The 19,931-nt window shown below is 37.9% G+C and overlaps 1 protein-coding gene across 3 annotated transcripts in view; it reads left to right on the top strand.

The window, feature by feature from the left end:
* Positions 1-16,347, top strand: part of Ylpm1 (YLP motif containing 1) — a 74,533-nt gene extending 58,186 nt beyond the window's left edge. For 2 of the 3 annotated variants that reach the window (XM_040742749.1, XM_040742750.1), the window contains 5 exons: positions 1,175-1,255; positions 4,219-4,270; positions 8,863-8,993; positions 15,503-15,684; positions 15,982-16,347. In XM_040742749.1, coding sequence (XP_040598683.1) covers positions 1,175-1,255; positions 4,219-4,270; positions 8,863-8,993; positions 15,503-15,649 — 411 coding nt within the window. In that variant the 3' untranslated portion in view covers positions 15,650-15,684; positions 15,982-16,347. Of the gene's footprint in view, positions 1-1,174; positions 1,256-4,218; positions 4,271-8,862; positions 8,994-15,502; positions 15,685-15,981 lie in introns of those variants that run through there. The other variant, XR_005876210.1, reaches the window with a different exon arrangement.
* Positions 16,348-19,931: the final 3,584 nt, after the last annotated feature.

The raw sequence follows: 19,931 nt of genomic DNA, 5'->3' as shown, positions 1-19,931 counted from the left end.
TGTTTATTTTTATTTTTTTGTTTTTAAGACAAGGTTTCTCTGTGTGGCCCTGGCTGTCCTAGAACTCATTCTATAGACCAGGCTGGCTCAAACTCACAGAGATCCACCTGCCTCTGCTTCTCAAGTGCTGGAATTAAAGGAATGTGCCACCATTGCCCAGCCTTAGCTCAGTTTTTACTTTGCACATGAAAACAGTCTTTCTGAGATTATAAGTTTTATGTCCATACTAGCTTCCTAGATTATCTCTTATGTATCTTATAAACACTGGCATCTGTTATATTTACATCACTACCTTAAAAGTAACAATTTTGATGAGGACTGATGGTGCTTTTAATCCCAGTGCTTAGGAGGGAGAGGCAGGTAGTTCTCTGTGAATTTGAAGCCAGACTGGTCTATGTAACCAGATCCTGTCCAAAAAAGATAAAAAGAGCTAACAGTTTTTAATGGGGTGCCTTAAATTCTTTCTATGATTATTTTCAGAAGTCTCCCCAAAACATTTCTTGTTTTGTTTTTTTGTTTTGTTTTGTTTTACGAGACAGGGTTTTTCTGTATTGTTTTGGAGGCTGTGGGTCCAGCCCGGCCTCCAACTCACAGAGATCCGCCTGCCTCTGCCTCCCGAGTGCTGGGATTAAAGGCGTGCGCCACCACCACCCAGCCAAAACATTCCTTGTTAGTGTAGCCTGAATTCCTGACTATGCTTCTCCTCCAGCATCTGCTGTCTCTTTAGGAGGAACCACCATGTTGGAAACACTGTTGTACTCTTCCTTGTACCAGCTTTGATGGTCTCCCTCAGGCATGTTAGTTATGTTCTTCTATGCTTTTACCTTCTAGTACATCTCACATCTCTGTGCTCTCATATCTGTAATTGTGCCCCTCCCCTGTCTCTCTTATTTTGAAATTTGATTAGATAAAACTTGTTAAAGGCTTTTAAAAGTCTGTAATCTCTTGAGTATGAAAAACAGGTACCCATCTACTTGGAGTAAAATATTTTGCCTAACTTTACAAGGATAAAGATGAAAATTCCAGGAACATCTTTCTGTGGTTTTCTTAGTCCCACATCAAGCGGGACAGAGGAGCCTGGGCTGTCTTGTCCTTATTGCAGATCCTAGTTAATCAATGTTTCCTTAAAATGCTAATGCAATCCTTTTTAAAAATGAGTATTGGCATATTGTAGGTAGAGATGGAAGATTTTGATGCAAATATTGAAGAACAGAAGGAAGAAAAGAAAGATGCAGAAGAAGAGGAAAGCGAACTGGTAGGAGACAGACCAACCACTTTGAACAAAGTGTCTCTTTGTTATTCTTAAGGAGTGTTTATGTTCAGATCTGTAGTTAGATCACTAGTGTTGAGACACACTTTTTATAGTAAAACTTTCCGTAATCATCCTCATGGAGACTTTAGATCCTTTTTATTTTTCCCTAGTCCAAAAAAGCTTTGTGGTGTAAAGAAAAATTTATAAGAGTGCTAAGAAACTCATCTTTGTACTCAGCTAGCTGTGGGTGGTGGTAAGAGAATATACTTTCGAGAAAGTACATTACATATGAAAGGGCATTTTTTTCCATTCCAGCAGGTATGTGGTATAGTCTATCCATTATATACATATTTGTCTCTTCTTTGCTATAAGATCTCAAAATTGAGTTCTGTCACCTAAGGCAGAAGAACTTATTGAATGAAGAGGGGAAGGGCTGCCACTGGCTGCTGGATTTGTTCTTGTTTTGTCTTGTTACGTGATGGCAAAAATGACTGTGTAGGCAATGGATTTTTACCAAGGCTGATGAGAAAATAATGTGGGTTTAAAGTTCTGTGTACCTCCTATAAATGTTTTTGATTATGCCTCTGGAGATGTTTGCCTTACCCTGTCACTCAAGAATTGAAACCTATACAATTACTGACGTTTTAGTGTTGGCCAATGAGGTACAGAGATTAACAATGCCTTTGGATAGTATTGCTTCTTAAATCCACAGTATTACTTGCTTTATTTGATATTTCAGCTCTTGCTAAAGTTACTTCTCATACTTCTCTTAATGAAAATGTACAGAGATTCCTGATTCCTGTCCCCTAAAACATAGTCTACAAGGAATGTGTGACATAGAAGACTCTTGATAGAATCTGTGTTTATATAGCACTGGTGTTGACCTCTACATTCCTAGATTTTTTTTAATGTGTATTAAAAAATAAGCTTTAAAGTTAATGATAATTGAGTCTCAGTATGGTTTTTAATAGTCTTATTTTGCTTAATCAGGTTGCATTTTGACATACATACTCTAAAATGTGAGTAGGAAATTTATTTAAAGGCCCACACTGTTCTGGATAGCAGTTAATAACCTCACTAGCTACTTGTAGTGTGTACTAGAAAGTGAGTTAAAGAAATCCACAATTATTAGCTTTTGGAACTCCACCTTTTGTGGTAGTTTTATTTCAGGATATGCTTTATCTCACTTGCTTAAATGTAGTCAACCTAGAGCTTTTAATTAAATGTACAGTTACTTTTTAAAGGGGAAACACATTTGTAACACTAGTTTTGCATCAGAGACCTGGTAAGGAAGCCTTAAAATTCTACTCTGCTGGACTGTTTTATTTCCATGTGGCCTACCACTTTAAGAAGCTAAAGGATGATGGTTTAAAGGATGACCAGGATGGTTCCCAGCAGGGGAAAATAAATATACTTTACTCTAAGTACCCAGTCACATAGCAGAATCCAGCTCTTTTACTTTTGGAATCTATCCCAAGGGTAAAAGATTCCTGGAGAATACTAACCAAGGTTATATGAATGAGTTTTATGTCATTCAGACCACTTTAACAGAATTCTCAGTAAACTACATTTTCAGTTCTGTACTTCATGAAATCCAAACTTTTCTTAGGTAAAAGAATCCTTAGGGATTGTTGGTGAGGTAGATTCCTGCCTTTAGTGCTTTTGCAAACCTAGTACATGTGGTTCAGAGTCTATAAGTATGCTACTCTAGTGATGCTTGTGATTTTAGGGGTTTTTGAGGTAACACTTGTACACATTTCCTCAGTATTTAACTTTGAACACCATCACATCAGCACAGCCTTTTCTTGGTTTGATCTGTTTTTCAAAAAAAAAAAATGTAATTTATAATCTGAAAAACTACCTAGTAATTCTTAGTTCTGATAGACAAGCAATGTATAAATGCAAAGGTTTCCTGGATTATGATGCTCAGGCGACTCTCCTGTAGAGATTGTTACGATGTCTTCAACATGTTTTCAAGGCAGCTGTGTGGCAGTCTGCTCTATGACCTTGAACATTCTCAACAGTAGAGAGATGACTCCTAGGAGACAAATCTTCAATGAATTTGTCTGGTTCACTAGGTCCTAATAGTAACATTTCTGTATAATGGGATCTAATTGAAACCGCAGTCCAAATAAAGGAAAAGATGAATCGTAATAAATGACATGGGATAAACTGACTAGAGGAATAAACAGAAGGAATTACTACATAGTTGTAGGCACCCTGGGACATTGGAAAATGTTTGGGGAATTTGTTTAAAATAAATTACTCAGTTATCTTATGTAAGCTGTAAATTGCTTGTGGTAATTTCTGGTTTATCACATAACAGGAAAACATAAAAATTAGAAGCTATCAAAAATAATTTTATTTTCATCTGGTGAAAGAAATCTGCTCTGAAGTTAATTCAATAAAATTAGCCTGTGTAAGATCTAACTGGTACATGGATTGAGTCATTTTAAAATGAGTGTGAACTTGATAATGGGGTAGTTGGGTTCAAATACCAGTTTTTCTTTTCCTCTTAAAATGACACTGAAATGCTATCTTGAAGAACACTTTTGGACATCATGGCTTCAATTACTTGAGAATAGCAGTTGTACTTAGAAAGTAAACTTGCTAGTTTATAAATTTTCTGAGTGATATTGATCCTGGCTCAGTAACTATTTGTACATATTTGCCATAATTGCTGCACATCTGGTGTTGAGGCTACAGTTGAGTCCTTAGCACACTGCCTCAAAGTGCCTTCATGATCCTGTCATGATGACTGCTCTGAAATGTGCAGTCAAGTTTGGTGAATTTGGTCACTTAACTTTCTTCAAGGATAATAAAGTTATATTTTCCATAGGATATATTTATAACTAGTGAGTGGCAACTGAATCCATTCCCAGTTTTAATGCTTTTCCAATTCAAACGTGTTATGCATGTATGTGTCTCTTTCTAACCCTTCGAGCTTCTCTCTGTGTACGATTTAGGGTTACATTCCGAAAAGCAAATGGGAGATGGACACTTCTGAGGCAAAGCTAGGTGGGTATTTCCTTTTTCCTGTTTTTATATGTGATACCTGAAGGTCATGGTCATAGAGTGCTCCACTGCACAGAGTAAAGGCAGAAACTTCTGCTTACATCCTCAGTCATTTCACTAGCTTTTGCCTTGGCTACTTAGGTCTGTGACAGAGTAAAAAGTTGGGTTTTGTTTTTTGTTTTTTTTACAAAAAAACAATGCTTTTGATATCATTCGAAGTTTTTAGGATAATTAGAAATATTTGATAAGCATAGTAACATGCTGTCACTTCTAACATTCATATTTAGTATTAATTAGAAATGTGCTCCTAACATTTCTTTTTTAAAAGAATATTTGCCTGTAACCCAAAGTTGAACTTGTTTGTGAGTACTTTAGTAATAATTATAATAAATACTAGGGATTAAAAAGAAGATATCTTGTGTAATAAATTCGAGTTTCTGTGTTTCAAAGTAAATACATAATTGAAATATTTAAGAAGACGCCATTTAAAATTTCATTCATTCTGTTTTTAGTCCCAAGTTACAAGGTAAACCGGTTTGAATGATTGTTTAAATCAAAGCTTAGAGTTGCCTGATTTAGTCAAGTAAAAAAATTGTATGTATTAAGTGGATTCCTGAAGTATTATAGTGTGATAATGTAAGGTGATGTTTTTTTTCAGTCTTTTTTTCTTCACTTAAAGAGACCAATTTAACATGTCAATTTCTGTGTCAGTAGAAATTAAAGGAACCATGCCAGGACTTACTGATAGGAAAGGTAACTACAGTTTTCCTGTGATGGACTGTTATTCCAGAACTAAGCAACCGTCTCAGTGACCTAAGTCCATATACTGACTTTGGCTATGCAGCACTTTTGCTGCTGAGGTCATGTGACCTTTACATCAAAGGGAAGTAAAGTGGCTCACTTGGGTTAGAGATAGCAGTTGATTTTGACTAGGTTGTGTCTTAAAAGATAGGTCCATAAACTGTAGTATTATGGGAACTATCATGTGAATAGGTGCTTACTATAAAATCTAAAAAATTTAGCATGTGTCAAGTAAAAATGGTTTGTGACTATCATATTCGTCTGCAAATCTTTCCTCTGAGAAACTTAACAGTAATCAGCTCTCTTCCCACACATACTTTTTTGCTTAAATGCAGTTAAATATTTAAGAAAATAGTAACCGCAGCTTACATTTTTAAAAGAATGATATCTTAGTTTTACTTCTTTTGAATTAGGTTGACTCTGTTTGAAGTGTTGTACTTTTTAAATACCCTTAAGACTAGAAGATCATTTGTTTCTGCTGGTGCTTTATTTAGTGATGAGCTTCCGTGTCAAAGAGTGATCATAAAAATAAGGGCATTGTAAGAGTGATGATTATTTTAGCAAATATTCTCCCAAGGTGTTATGTAATACATGATGTGGGATTGTGCTTTTTAAAAAATGAGCCATTTCATTTTCTATTTTCCTTTCTAGTTTTAGAGGAGAAAAGAAAATGGAACATAGCCGTGATGACTGTTCAAGAAAAATGTTATTAATGTTTGTACTGATTTCTGGGAAATATGACTTTTCTCTTATTTCTCAGAAATGTGTCTTATACAGTCTGTCAATTTTAAAGACATTACACAGTGAATTGCAGAAGTGGGTTTATCATAAATCTTTTCAGTAATGGCACTAGTAATCAATCTAGAAAGGGAAATTCACTTCATTGTAAAAGGGGTGACTGTGATGTTTTGTATAAGAACCTAGCATCTGACACTGCTGGATTATCTTGAAAGTTAATCCAGCCTGGGAAGAAGAAAAATTGAGTGTAAGCTTTATCAAAGTGCTTACTCCTTTTGAAATTGGCCTCTCACTCATGAGCGTCATCTGAGAAATAGCCTATTTGTGTTGCCTTTCATATCTCATCAGATTTAATGTTTGGTTACCAGGTGCAATTTACTTCTCTGAGTATTCTACCAGCATTCTGAAATTTCTATAAGCAACATGATTATGTTGAGGTGGAAGCATAACAAGCTTTATCTGTGTTACACACTGAGCTGAAAAAACTGAGACAAAGCTGAGGGTTTGATTTTTAAATGAGTCTCCCAGTAAGAAAACACTTTTCTACTTACTCTTCCAAGCCGCTGACCAGAATTCATTGCAAAATCTTTATTTGTGCTTAATATACAGGTCAGCCTGTGTGTGTCTGTTAAATCGGAAGCAACATCAGTTTAAAAGTTATTGGCCTAAGTTGTATCTGGCATCGGATTGAATGACCAGTGTTAGTTATACCTGACTGCTCTTTCTTAACTGGGAAATAGACATGGTCTGCTAGGATTTAGTACTACACCTACTTCAATTCTAGTAATGTTGAGTTTTAGTTTCTCACACTTGTATGACCTAGTATGTTTGAGACTGTTATCATCCTAATAGGTTTCTGCTTTTGTCATCTTAATGTCACTTTCTGTACTTAGGAGCTGTATTTTAGCCTTCTACTCATCAGACAAACTGAATCATATTTTCACAGTTGAGGTGTAATTGTTATTTGTGTAGGCACATAACTCTTGTATGTTCACCTTGAACAAGTTTTCAAATACCATTTATATTTAGAAAATATACAGATGTATCTATGGAATTTTTCTGTTGCGCTATAGTAATGAGCAGTGTTTTAAAGATGTGGGCAAATTCTGTGACCCACCAAGTTGGATCAAATTCATCCTCTTAAAACATCATCTTTTGCAACCCAGGCCTCTGATGTGTAAGTGAAGTGGACACCTGTCTTTCTTCTGTAACCAACACCCAGATTCCTCTTCTCTTACTTTATGCCACCCAAGTGTTTGGGATTCTAGTATGTGTGTGGATGAGTGTTCAGCCTTTCTTCAGCACTCAAAAGAAACTTTAAACATGCTTGTACAATAAAATTTCAAATCAAAAGTTTCAAATAAGGGTGCTCTGACTAGAAATGCAGGCTTGGGGGCTTCAAGTTGCAAATACAGAACACATGATCTGTACCTCCTGCCATTACCTAGTGGACAAGGAAATACTCTTGCAGTTTCCACCTGCCTTTCTGCAATGCTGCCTGGCCGTGCTCTGTTGTTAGAATTAAAATGTGAAACGTTCCCTTCAGAGTATGTTCATGCAAATCAATTGTTCTAAGTTTGGAAATCCTTGAAGTTTATTTAATGAGTGTACTGGAGCTTCTTACTCTCTGGTAAGACACTGTGTTTCTAAGGTTTTGAACTAAGGTGTTTTACTACTTATGGGATATTTTGGGTTTTCTGATACCATATATTGTGTCCCTATGTGGCCAAAGGTTCTTTACCTGTCTGTAGAGCCATTTGGTACAGCATTATATCCACAAAAGAAGTAGAAGATTGGTTCTGTGCAGCCCGTCTCAGGGAAATTTTGTTGAAAAAAGATGAAACAATTTTCTAGAGTTTGTAAATTGTTGTCATTACATAACTGATTTTTCAATGATAATTGCTTTTGTGAGGTAAGGGTATGAGACCTAAACCCTTTGCCAGTTATGCAAAATCTTAATGGCTTCTTAAAGCTTGTATACAAGTAGTTGGGTGTGGAGTTTGAATATTAAAAAGCATAACTTCTCCCTCCTTGCCACCGCTTTCATTGTACTGTCCATATAAAATTCTTTCCAACTCGGTGCCTTAAAGATTTCTAGTGTACACATTTTGCATCCTTTATGGAGTTTGAATGTTTGTTATTTGTTTCTGAAGCAGTTAAGCTTTCCTTTATTAGCTCACTTTAACAATAGTGTGTTTGGATAACCTCGGGGGTGTAAGTGCGTCACTGTAGCTCAGATGTACATAACTCGTAATAATCCACATCTTTATTCAAAATCAATATTAACAACAAATAAAAAAGACACAACACATTCTCATTGCATGTTATTTAAGACACCTAACCTCATATCTCATAAATCCTAAATGTGTTGTTTATTTGATAATAGTGAGTTGTTGGGAGGCCAGCACCTTTCAGATTTAAGATTAAGAAAGAAATAACCAGATCTAGTCACTTGGGCTGATATACCAGTCCATAGCATGGTGAGTCAACAGTACTTTACAGTATGCTCAAAGAGGAGGTCTCATATAGTCAGCTTACTCATAAATACTACTCATGAGTGTTCTTAGCCAAAATCATAATCAAAATCACATCCTTAAACATTATCTTGTTACTATCTTGTTGCTATCTAATTGTCATATGATACAGTATCACACATCATTATAGATCAACTAAGTGGTATTAACCCCATGTTAAAGAAAAAAATAATTATTTTTAAAGAGAACTGGCTTTTTGTTTGTTTTATTTTTCTTTTTAGAACATAAGAGCTGAAGTATGATTTTTTTTTCCTGAGGATGGGACGGTCTTTTTTAGACTTACCCATATTTATTGCTAAAACCATCAAAATATACATATTATCCTGTAAAACATCAAACAGACGTGGGAATCACACAAAATTTGGTATTTTCTTAGCCAAGAAGATAGTTTGGATCTGAAAATGATGCTGCATTGAAAAATGTGGGTGTGCCCTCTGGAAACAATCTCGCCCTCCTTTTTCTTTTTGTGCTGGGTGCTGATTCACACACTGTTAATGCTGTGGCTCTGTGTTTGTCCCTCAGACAAGTTGGATGGCTTGAGGACTGGCACTAAGCGGAAACGTGACTGGGAGGCGATTGCCAGCAGGATGGAGGACTACCTACAGCTTCCTGATGACTATGAAACTCGTGCTTCTGAGCCCGGGAAGAAAAGGGTAAGAGACGGCTGAAATGTGAAGACTCATCCAAATAGCATTTGGTGTTTAGAAAGTTGGGAATGGAGAAATGCCTGTCAGTAAAGTGCTTGTCATGCAAGTATAAGGACCCAAGTTCAGTCTCTAGCTCCCAATAAAGACAAAAGGGGCTGCAGTTAACAGGCACACCTACCCTTTCAGCACAGATGAGTCAATTTTTGAAAATTTATTTATTTTTATTTTATTGGTATGATTGTTACCTACATGTATGTTATATATGCCATAAGAATACCTGGTGCCTGCAGAGACCAGAAGGAATATTGGACCTCCTGGAAATGGAGTTACAGATACGTATAAGCTGCCAAATACTTTTGAGATCAAATCTGGGTCCTCTGCAAGAGCAGTAAGTGCTCTTAACTCCTGAATTATCTCTCTAAACCTTCTTTGTATTTCTTTTAAATTAATTAATTAATTTTCTTAGTGTTTGACTATTAGACAGTATTTTAATATGAGAGAATAAAAATGTTAGTAGATTATCATCATGGTGTCTGTCATTTCAAAGAATCCATATTTCAAAGCTCATTGATAAACTGCAGAGAAGTGAAGTATGATGGTTCACCTTTAATTCCATCACTAAAAAGACAGAGGCAGCAGTGAGTTGCAGGCTGGCTTTGTCTTGGGAAACCAAAAAAGTTCAAATACTGAAGATATAGAGTAAACCCACTCTTGTCTGCGTAGTTTGAGGGGATGGGAAAAGGAAATCCCATTAATGGCCTTTCACTTATGCCCAGCCACATGCAAGGACTGAGGCCAACCAAAGTGGAATTGGCTCAAGCTAGGCATGGTGGTGGATCCCTGCAGTCTTAGCATCTTGGGAATGAATAAAAGCAGGAAGGTTGCCTATGATTTGAGACCAGCCTGGGCTGCTGAGTGAGACCCAGTCTCACAAAACACAAAGAACAGTAGGAGTGGCTCTCCTCAGGACCTGACTTGTGGGTTACAGCTCTGGTGACAATGAATAATTGGAAATGAGAACTGTTTTTCTGTTTTTACTCAAATAACTATGACTGTCTTCAAAAGGTGATTCTGTAGAATGGGTCGCATTAGAAATGACTATGCTTTCAAATATCATTCGTGTTGAGTGTGTAACTCAGTGTTTAAGCACTTGCATTGTTTGTCAGGTTCTGGGATCCATCCCCAGTTTCACAAATAAATGAATAAAATTTCAAAAATACTATTTATGACTTTATTCTTAACAGGAGTTGTATTTCCTCACACATAAATTAGAAAGAGCAGTGTCAAGAGGCAGTATTTAGTGCCTCTTTAAAGAGTTAGAAAGTGGTTGATCTTCAAGTAATTTTACTTTCTTAGAAATATTTGAATGACAGGCTAAAGAGATAGCTTAGCGGTTGGAGCATTGACTGCTCTTCCAGGGAAGCTGAGTTCAATTCTCAGCATAGAACCTGAGTTCACTTCCCAGAAGCTAAGTTCAATTCCCAGTTCATGGCAGATCACACCTGTATTTAACTTCTGTTCCAGGTGATCTAATACCCTTGGCAAAACACCAATGCACATTAAATGAATAAATTAAAAAAAATATTTGGATGGCAATGGATGGGAAACACATGTACCTCCAACCTTTGCGTGTCAGTAAAGTTTTTTCTGTATGATTTTTTTTAACTTTTTGTCATTTTGTTTTTAATTATTTTTTGAGTGTTGTATTTATAACACTTGTAACCAACTCTCTCCCCACTCCAGTTTTTCCTGTGTGTACCCCTCAATTCATGATGTTTTCTTCCTTAATTATTAATGTATATATACATATGAGTACAATATGCTGGGTTCACCGAGTCTCCCCCAGGTGAAGAGCCATCGACAACTACTGACTGTTAAGAGGGCTAAAATGAGGCTTCTCCAGGGATAAGAATCCTGGTGGATTATCCAATTCCAAGTGGTCATCTTTTTTTTCTTTACCTCAAACCTTTGAGGTCAGCAAAAATTATTCTGTATGATTTCCTTTCTAATTTTTTGTTTTCAATAAATCCTGACAGCAATTTCCCCTCCATCCCTCCCATCCTCCATCCCTCCTGCCCTCCCCTAGATACATTTTTTTACAGTTAAATGGCCCCCCAAAAAAAAGACATGATGATATAAATCTCAAAAGTACCTTTAGGAAAATTAGAAGGAAATTGGACATTTAAGAACCAGTTTCTGACCAAAGTTATTTTTCCCCCCTTGTAATTGATTTTTAGTGTTTTCACGGTAGTTTATTCATTCTGAAACTTGAATGTGTAAGGTCTGTAATAATAATAATAAATAACTGACTTTAAGAGGATAAGTTTCATTAGAGATATGCATGAAATACAGTAGTTTCTAAGTATTAACTTTCTCTGGCACATGCCTTTAATCTCAGCACTTGTGAGGCAGAAGCAGGCTGATCTTGGTGAGTTCAAGACCAGCCTGGTCTACAGAGCTAGTTCCAGGACAGCCTCCAAAGCCACAGAGAAACCCTATCTCAGAAAAAAAAGAAAAAGAAAAAAAATCAGTAGTCATTGGCCAGCAGACAGCTCAGAGGTGAAAGTGCCTGCTGCCCAGTGGTACAAGCCTGATTACCTGGGTTTGATCCCCAGAACCCGCAAGAAAAGTGGGATGAGAAAACACAGAGAGTCTGACTCTCTGACTCTCCACATGCTGCGACACGTACATGCCTGTGTGTGCATGCATGCTTTCACACAAGCACTAATAATAGCACAGTTTTTTGGCTTTTGTTTGTTCATTTTGGTTTGGTTTTGGGTTTTATTTTATTTTTGTTTCTTCCCTTTTTTGTTGTTGTTTGTTTGTCGAGACAGGGTTTCTCTGTGTAACTGCTGTGGCTATCCTAGAACTCTCTTTGTAGATCAGGCTGTCCTCTAACTCAGAGATCCACCTGCTTCTGCCTCTGCCTCCTGAGAGCTGGGATGAAAAGCATGTGCCACCACAGCCAGGCTGGTTTGGTTTTTCAAGACAAGGTTTCTCTGTGTAGCCTGACTGTTCTGGAACTCACTCTGTAGGCCAAGATATTCTCAAACCCAGAAATGCACCACACCCAGCAAAAAACTATGTTTTAAAATTCAGTTATTTATGCTAAATCAACGTTGTATTTTTAATTTATGTCTGTGTGTCCTGAGTATGTGTACATGCCACCGTGTGTGTGTGTGTGTGTGTGTGTGTGTGTGTGTGTGTGTGTGTGTGTGTGTGTGTGTGTGTGTGTGTGTAGATCAGAGAACAAGTCTGAGGACTTGGTTCTGTTCTTCCACCTTTACATGGGTCCCAGGGGCCACGGGCACATGGTTAGGCTTCGTGGCAGACACTTTTACCCATTATCTTAGTTAGTACTTCTATTGCTGTGATAAAATACCATCAACAGAAGCAGCTTGGGTCACACTCAATCCCCGAGGGAAGTCAGGGCAGGAACTCAAGGCAGAAACTTGGAGATAAGAGCTAAAGCAGAAACTGGATGAAGCTGCTTGTTGGCTTGTTCCCTATGGCTTACTCAGCTTGCTTCCTTACACGTCTCAGGACCACCCGCCCAAGGCGACATCACTCACATTAATCAAGAAAATGCTCCACAGACTTGCCAATAGGCCAATCTGATAGAGTCATTTTCTCAGTTGAGGGTCCCTCTTTCCAAATGATTCTAGTTGTGTCAAGCTGACAAAACAACAGCAAAAACCTAGCCAGCCATTTCAGTGACCACTAACACTAGAATTGTTTCCTTTTTTTGAGACAGGGTTTCTATATGTAACAGACCTAGATGTCCTGGAATTTGCTTTCTAGATCAGGCTGGCCTCAAACTCACTGAGATCTGCCTGCCTGTGCCTCCTAAGTGCTGGGACTAAAGGTGTGCACCACCACTGGCTTAAAATCAATGTTTTCTTTAAAAAATAATAAATAAATATATCCCAATCCACCCCCATCCCACCTGCCCTCTCTCCTAAATATAATCTTTAATAAGTAAAAATTATATTTTGTCTAAGTTTTGAAGTTTAGAGTCTAAACTCCAGCTTAAAAAATGTAGGACTGGAGGGGTGGCTCAGCAGTTAAGAGCACTTGCTGCTCTTGAAGAAGACCCAAGTTGGGTTCCCAGCACCTACAAGGTAACTTAGAACTGTCTTAATTCCAGTTCCAGAGAATCTGATGCCCTCTTCTGGCCAAGAATATTGCACGCATGAGGCGTACATACATACATACAGGCAAAAAGCCCATACACAGGGTAGAAAGAATTTTTTCAAGTAGCTAGATACAATTACTCTGTACTTAAATATTGAGGATGCTCTGGGCATTTAAATTTACTGTGAGCTGAGTTAATCTTTTCTTTATTCAGTGGCCATTGAACGTCTGCCCATCCATCATTAACAGTAGTAACATTACAGTAAAATATGTGCCTTTGTTCCTAAATGCAAGTATGAGTATGTATGAATTACTCATAGTACATATTTTTTGGGCATAAAGCTCAATAGTAAGAGACTTGCCTAACGTACAGGGCCCTGGGTTTCATCTCCAATACCACCAAAAAAAGAAGATGGGTGTTTGAAGTAGCCAGGGAAGAGGAGAACGCCAAATTTGTTAATTCCCACCAGTACATCTGAAAAATTTATAATTTATTTTTGTTCTCTTCCCATAAAAAACTTGTGAAATTGCTTCCACGTTGGAGGATGTTATTTGATGCCACGGCCATTCATATTTGGCTCAAGAATAAACTATTTTAAGAAGATTCAAATGTGGGACTAGGGAGATGGCTTTAGTGGATAAAGTGCTTGCTGTACAAGTGTGAGGACCAGAGTCAGAGTTTAGATCCCCAGATCAGAAGTCAGGTGGGTGTGGTGGCCTGCCTGTAATCCCAGCATATGGAAACAAGGAGTCCCAGAGCAAACTGGCTAACTGTGCTAATGGCCTCTTAGAGCTCTTGGTACAAGTCTGAGATTCTGCCTCAATATATAAGGTGGAGAGCAATAGAGGAAGACACCAGAGATCAGCTGCTAGCCTCCACACTCACAGGTATGTGTACACCAGTGCACATGTATGCACACATACCACAGTTGTGTATACATGCACGACAAAAGTGGAAATAAAAATGGGGGGCTGGAGAGATGGTTCAGTAGTTAAGAGCACTGACTATTCTTCCAGAGGATCTGGATTCAATTCCCAGCATCCATATGACATCTCAGAACTGTTTAACTCCAATTCCAAGGGATCCAATACCCTTACACAGACATACATGCATATAAAATATAAATACATGCTGGGCAGTGGTGGCACATGTCTTTAATCCCAGCACTCGTGAGGCAGAGGCAGGCAGATCTCTGTGAGTTCGAGGCCGGCTGGTCCGACAGCCTCCAAAACAATACAGAGAAACCCTGTCTCGTAAAAAACCAAAAAAAAAAAAAATATATATATATATATATATGTGTGTGTGTATGTATGTATGTATGTGTGTATATATATACATACATAAATAAATAATGTTTTTAAAGACTCAAGTGTTAACCAGTTTTCCCTGCTACTACTTTATATATTCCCTCTGACCATGTGTTAGAAGCCTAGTCATTTCAGTCAGTCTTGCAAATGTTAAAAAAGAAAGTCAGTATACTTTAAAGCAATAATGTATTTCCATGACCAGTGTAAAGAGCACAGAATTCCAATGCTCTATATTTGGGACATAATAATTCACAAAAAATTAATTAAAGTATAGCATATTTCACTATAGTATATGCTTTGGTATTATGTGTGCAGTATAAGCAACAGTATCATAATCTCTCCTTAAATATTTTTATTCTTATAGAATATGAGATATATGCTATAAATATATCTCAGCTTATAAATCCACCGTTAAAAAAAAAAGTACCAATAGGGAATATTCCAGAACCCATATATCTGCAGTTGAAATCTTGCCATAGTAACATTTGAAGCAGTAGTCTCTGGTAACTTATGAATGAAAATGACATTATAGCCCCCTAGTTTTTCTTTGATTAAATTTCAAGAAATAGCTATTAGGCAGAGATAAAACTTAAGTTGTTTAAAGTTCATATATAATATGTTTCTATAAATGGATAGTCATCCTTCAGTATGGAAATTCAAAAGTAGGTATGCTAAGTTCCAGACAAGCCTAGGGAAACAGTGGTTAATTGCAAAGGATAAAGTGGGGAAGGGTGTCTAGACAGACTCTAGGTAGACAGGGCTCAGAGCTGTAAAATGAGAACTAGAAGAAAGTGTATTGCTGTGTAAAATGCCTTTGGTGCTGGCCACAGATGCCGTGGAGCTCACAGGACACAGCAAGAGGGCTTTAGTGTTAGAACTTGGCTTTATAGTTGGGGAAAAGTTTGAAACCGGTGAGCATCACAAGAAGGTATTTAAGAAGGCCACTGTGGCAGAGTTCTTTTACTTGTAATTTTTAAGTCTGTTAATCTACCCACTAAATTATCCAAAGAGGGCACCTTTGGGGTTCCTTCCCTGCTTTCAAACAACCCAGACTAATGCATTTTTCTCTTTAGGTGAGATGGGCAGACCTAGAAGAGAAGAAGGACGCAGATAGGAAAAGGGCCATAGGTTTTGTGGTCGGACAGACTGATTGGGAGAAGATCACAGATGAAAGTGGTCACCTGGCTGAAAAAGCCCTCAATCGAACCAAATATATATGAGACTTAGTTTTTGAATGGAGCATTATTCCTCTAAGGTAAGGGTACCCAGCCGCATAAATAGCCTATTTTGTGGTTGCTTCGAAAATATTGAGGACAGCATGCTTTACTAAAAATCATTTTTCTAGTTCTGAACAAGTAAGTATGTACTAGTACTAACATTGACAATAATGACTTTAGAAAAGAAAGCAGGCTTTTGTAACCTTGGAAAAGACTTAAGAAAAGCTTGGCTTCTCTTCTTGGGGAGGGTGGAGTTGTGGTAGGATAGATACTGAAGTCTACTGAGTCTTCTGTGTCCCAATTCCTGGAGTGACCCCGTTTTCTTTTCTTTCCAGGTGGTTCGCTTTGAGGTGACCTGAAGCCAAGACCTCATGAAGCTTCTTGTGTTTCCACGTTTCAATTTTGTTTTGTTTCTACCACTTTCATTTTTAAAAGTTACCCAGTATCCCCAAGAAATTTTAGAATCTTGCTGTACCCAAGCAAGATGTTAATTTTTCTTTTTAACTAATTTGGGGAGGGAGGGTTAGCTTAACTGTTGAAGTCTGGTGGGGATCCTCAGGAGGATTCCAACAGAATATTTCCTCCACTGTACAGTGTCACAGACTATCATCATTGCTTTGTGGTTGTTTTTGTTTTTTACTGTATGTGACTGGTAGTTGATTGTACTGGGATTAAAAACAATAAACTTTCATGATAAAGCCGATGGGATTCATGGGCTGTACAGCATGGGCCCTTTTCTCTTATTTTCTTAAATTTGTTTTTATTGCTATTTAAATGCAGTATGTCCTGATTACTTGCGTGAACACACTCAATTTCTTTCCTATTGAATAATTAGCACAACTGTTTATATAGCACATTATAAAACTCAAGGTTCAGTAATAATCAAAATATTCACCTTTACTTTTTAGCTGATTTTTTTTTCATGTCTTACTTTTCCTTAGCTGTTTTCAGGTGAACAGAACTAATATGCGCCACAACTCAAGCAGCTGCCTTACTTTGACCTTGAATTGTTGCTTTTTAAGTCAGGATGGAGGGAAGTGCACAGCCCTCTGACAAGCAGCCTGTGAGCTTGTCACTTTTCAGGTTCTTGCCAGATTGCTCATTATTGGAAAGGGTGGTCTTCTTCGTAGAATTTCATCTGTCGTGGATAATCCCAACCAGAAGCAGAGCTAAAACTCAGATGGCATTCTCCTTTAAATCTAGAAAGGGGGCTCTTTCCCTTATTACAGTCTGAAAATTAAAAAGTCATTTTTCTAACATGAAGGAAGATAAAGATGAACGTTCGTCCTCAAAACCCATTTGTAGTTCCCTGTAAGCCAGTTCAGCAACTTGTGAACCTGTTCACTGAAGACCTCAGCATTGTGTCATGGATGGAAATCTAGTTTTTCAACCTACATTAAATACTATGCCTAGAGCTAATACTTCCTAACAGTTTAGGAGTGTCACCTTGGGTTCAATAAAGATCTTACCAGAATGAAGGCACCAATGCAAACTGCAACAACTTCCTGTACTTTAGTATCTTCCTTGAAATTCGGAATGTTCAAGCCAAAAGACTAGGTTCATTAACAAATTAATACTGAATGTATAATTTGCTTCATTAAGTGGTTTCTACTATTTTCAGTGTTTAATAAGCTATTTTAGTGGCTAAGGCCTGTAACACATTTCTACATACTGACCCATATGGGCTACCTTTATTATACTGGAAAAAGATAGCAGGCAAGATAATCAAATAGAATTGTTGTTGTACAGACTTATTTACTACTTCTTAGAGCAGCCTCCCCCAACCTCTTCCCTACCCCCACTCCCACCCCTAGTCTTTTCTCACCAAAGCAAGTCTTCTAAAGTATATTCCCTGCTTGAGAAGAAAGGAAGACCTCTTTGTTCTTCAGTTACTCTTAACCTTTCTGTGGCATTTGAAAACCCATGAGATGAATGGTGGTTACCCATAAATCACGGGTCTTGCTGTCATAGCAGGAGCTGGAGGGAGAATTAACAGCATCAGCCATGGCCTGTGCCAGTTTTCAGAAGTAATTAGTGCAGCCGCAGGGATGAACATAGAGCTGCCTGGTTTAGGAACTGGGTGTAACAACCTCCTTGTACAGACAGTCATGAAAAGATAAGGAACCGGAAAGCAGTAAGAGAGATACCTATTAATATTTGATTCTGCTAGACCAATGGCAAACTGTTAAGAAATACTTAAGCTTTTATTATCACCAGAAGCAACCAAATAGAAACTCCACCAGTGATATGTTGGGAAAATTTGGGTTGTGTAAACATTCTTTAATAAGGCAAATCAAGTTATAGTACCAAACCTAGCATCCATGCATTTGCTAGTATTTTTAAGCTCTATTAATGCTGTGTTTCTTATTCCAGAAAGCGATTGGGTGTGCTTTTGCATTTGTAGTTAAATCATTAGTTTTATTTTAATGCATTTTGGTTTCTCGTATCTTGATACAAAATAGTCTGATGTTAGAAAATGCTTCGGCTATTTTAAGCCATCTGTAACATTTTTCATTTCAGGGATTCAGGTCTACTTGTGAACTTCCTGTACAAGGAACTTGGTAGATGAGGTATAGAAGATTTCCCATTTGAGAGTCATTTATTTAAAATTAAATTGGAATATTTCTAATATTCTAGTGACTTCTTGCAGCAATCATAAGATACCAGCAGTACACAGAAGCTGGTCTTTTTACTTTTCTTCTCTCACCCTGCAGTGCTCGGGATCAGTCCCAGAGCCGCATGTATGATGGGCAAGTGTCAGACCAACCAAGCTGTGTTCTCAGTATGTAAACTTTACTTTTGACCCAGTTTTCTAACAGTTTACATCTGGTTCAGATATTAGTGAATAACCCAGGAAAATTTTCTGGCTGGATTTATTTCTCTTGTGATGGTAAGAGCAAATCACAGAGGCTACCAGCCTATCCAGAGTCAAAGCATACATTTATAATTGGATTAACTAAATTCCTTTTTTTTTTCTTTTGTTCCTTTCAAGAAGTGTATTCTGTGTAACTCTTGAGCTTATCTTGGAGCTAGCTCTTGTAGAACAGGCTGGTCTCAAACTCAGAGATCCACCTGCCTCTGCCTCCCAAGTGCTGAGATTAAAGGCGTGCGCCACCACAGCCCGACTGGATTGACTAATTTTCTATTTAGGTTTCCTTGGTTTGGAGGCCCTCGGTGTTTGTGTTTTTACCCTGGTAACTGCAAGTTACATATACTTGTTAATGGGCATCTAGAACCTGGCTTATCTGCCAGGACTGTAAAAACAGCAAGGTCCCAGATACAAACAGACCACATAGCTGTTGCAGTTGGATTTTAGATTTTTAATTGAAGTATTTTGGCAGACCAAAGGAGAATGATTCTTTGTTTTTGTTTTGAACTCCACTTCCTCTCTCAGAACCTGTGTGACCTCAAATGACTTCTGAACCTGTCTGAGCGCCAGTTTCCTCGTCTGTAGAAATTAAAATAATAAACACCTGTTGGCATGGTATGGGCTGTAGTGAAAACCCTTAGATTTGTTTTGAGGTTAAATCGGAATAATGTACGCTGCTGCTGTCACAGTAGTACCTGCCACATAGAAGCTAAAAATCAGTAATAAGTTACTTCTTAACTTATTCCCACAAGCTTTTGAACTCAGTTTCCAACTGTCCTGAAGATAGTACTTGCTGCCACCTCATGTAGTCAGCTGCTCTAGATGGAACCAAGTCACAGGAGCCACCCAGGGTGTGGGGAGGTGGAAGAGTGATCATTTCCAGCATTCTCTGGAAGCTGGTGGCCCCTGTGTTCAGGACCAGCATGGAGGCTTGAGAGACTTGAGCAAAAGCTGATTGGATCCCTATAAGGGCAGGAGTCATGCCAGAATTGAATTGCCAGACTGCAGGCATGAGCAAAGCATTACATACTCAAACACAGTCAAGGTGTTTTGTGAGTATATTGTTACATTCTCGTGTATAAAATTGGAAAGGGTCAAGATGTCTATATTAAAGTCACTGCCATCTGTCCCCCCTCAGATTCCCACTGCTCTGCTTGTAACCAGCATTAAAAGTTAGTTTTAAGAAAAATTTGTGGACTGGAGAGGTGGTCAGTGGTTATGATCACTGACTGCTCTTCCGAAGGACTTTCTTTCAATTACCAGCACCAACACTGGCAGCTCATAACTGTCTGACACCCTCACAGACATAACATGCAGGCAAAACACAAATGCACATAAAACAAGTCTTTTTTTTAATTGTGGGTTAGCTTTAAGTATTAACTTTGCTAATGGCCTTTGTTTGCTACTTGTATTCCT

This window comes from Mesocricetus auratus, unplaced genomic scaffold (genome assembly GCF_017639785.1).
Source record: "Mesocricetus auratus isolate SY011 unplaced genomic scaffold, BCM_Maur_2.0 Super-Scaffold_15014, whole genome shotgun sequence".
NCBI classification, from domain to species: domain Eukaryota; kingdom Metazoa; phylum Chordata; class Mammalia; order Rodentia; family Cricetidae; genus Mesocricetus; species Mesocricetus auratus.
This window is presented reverse-complemented; position numbering and strand designations above follow the sequence as displayed.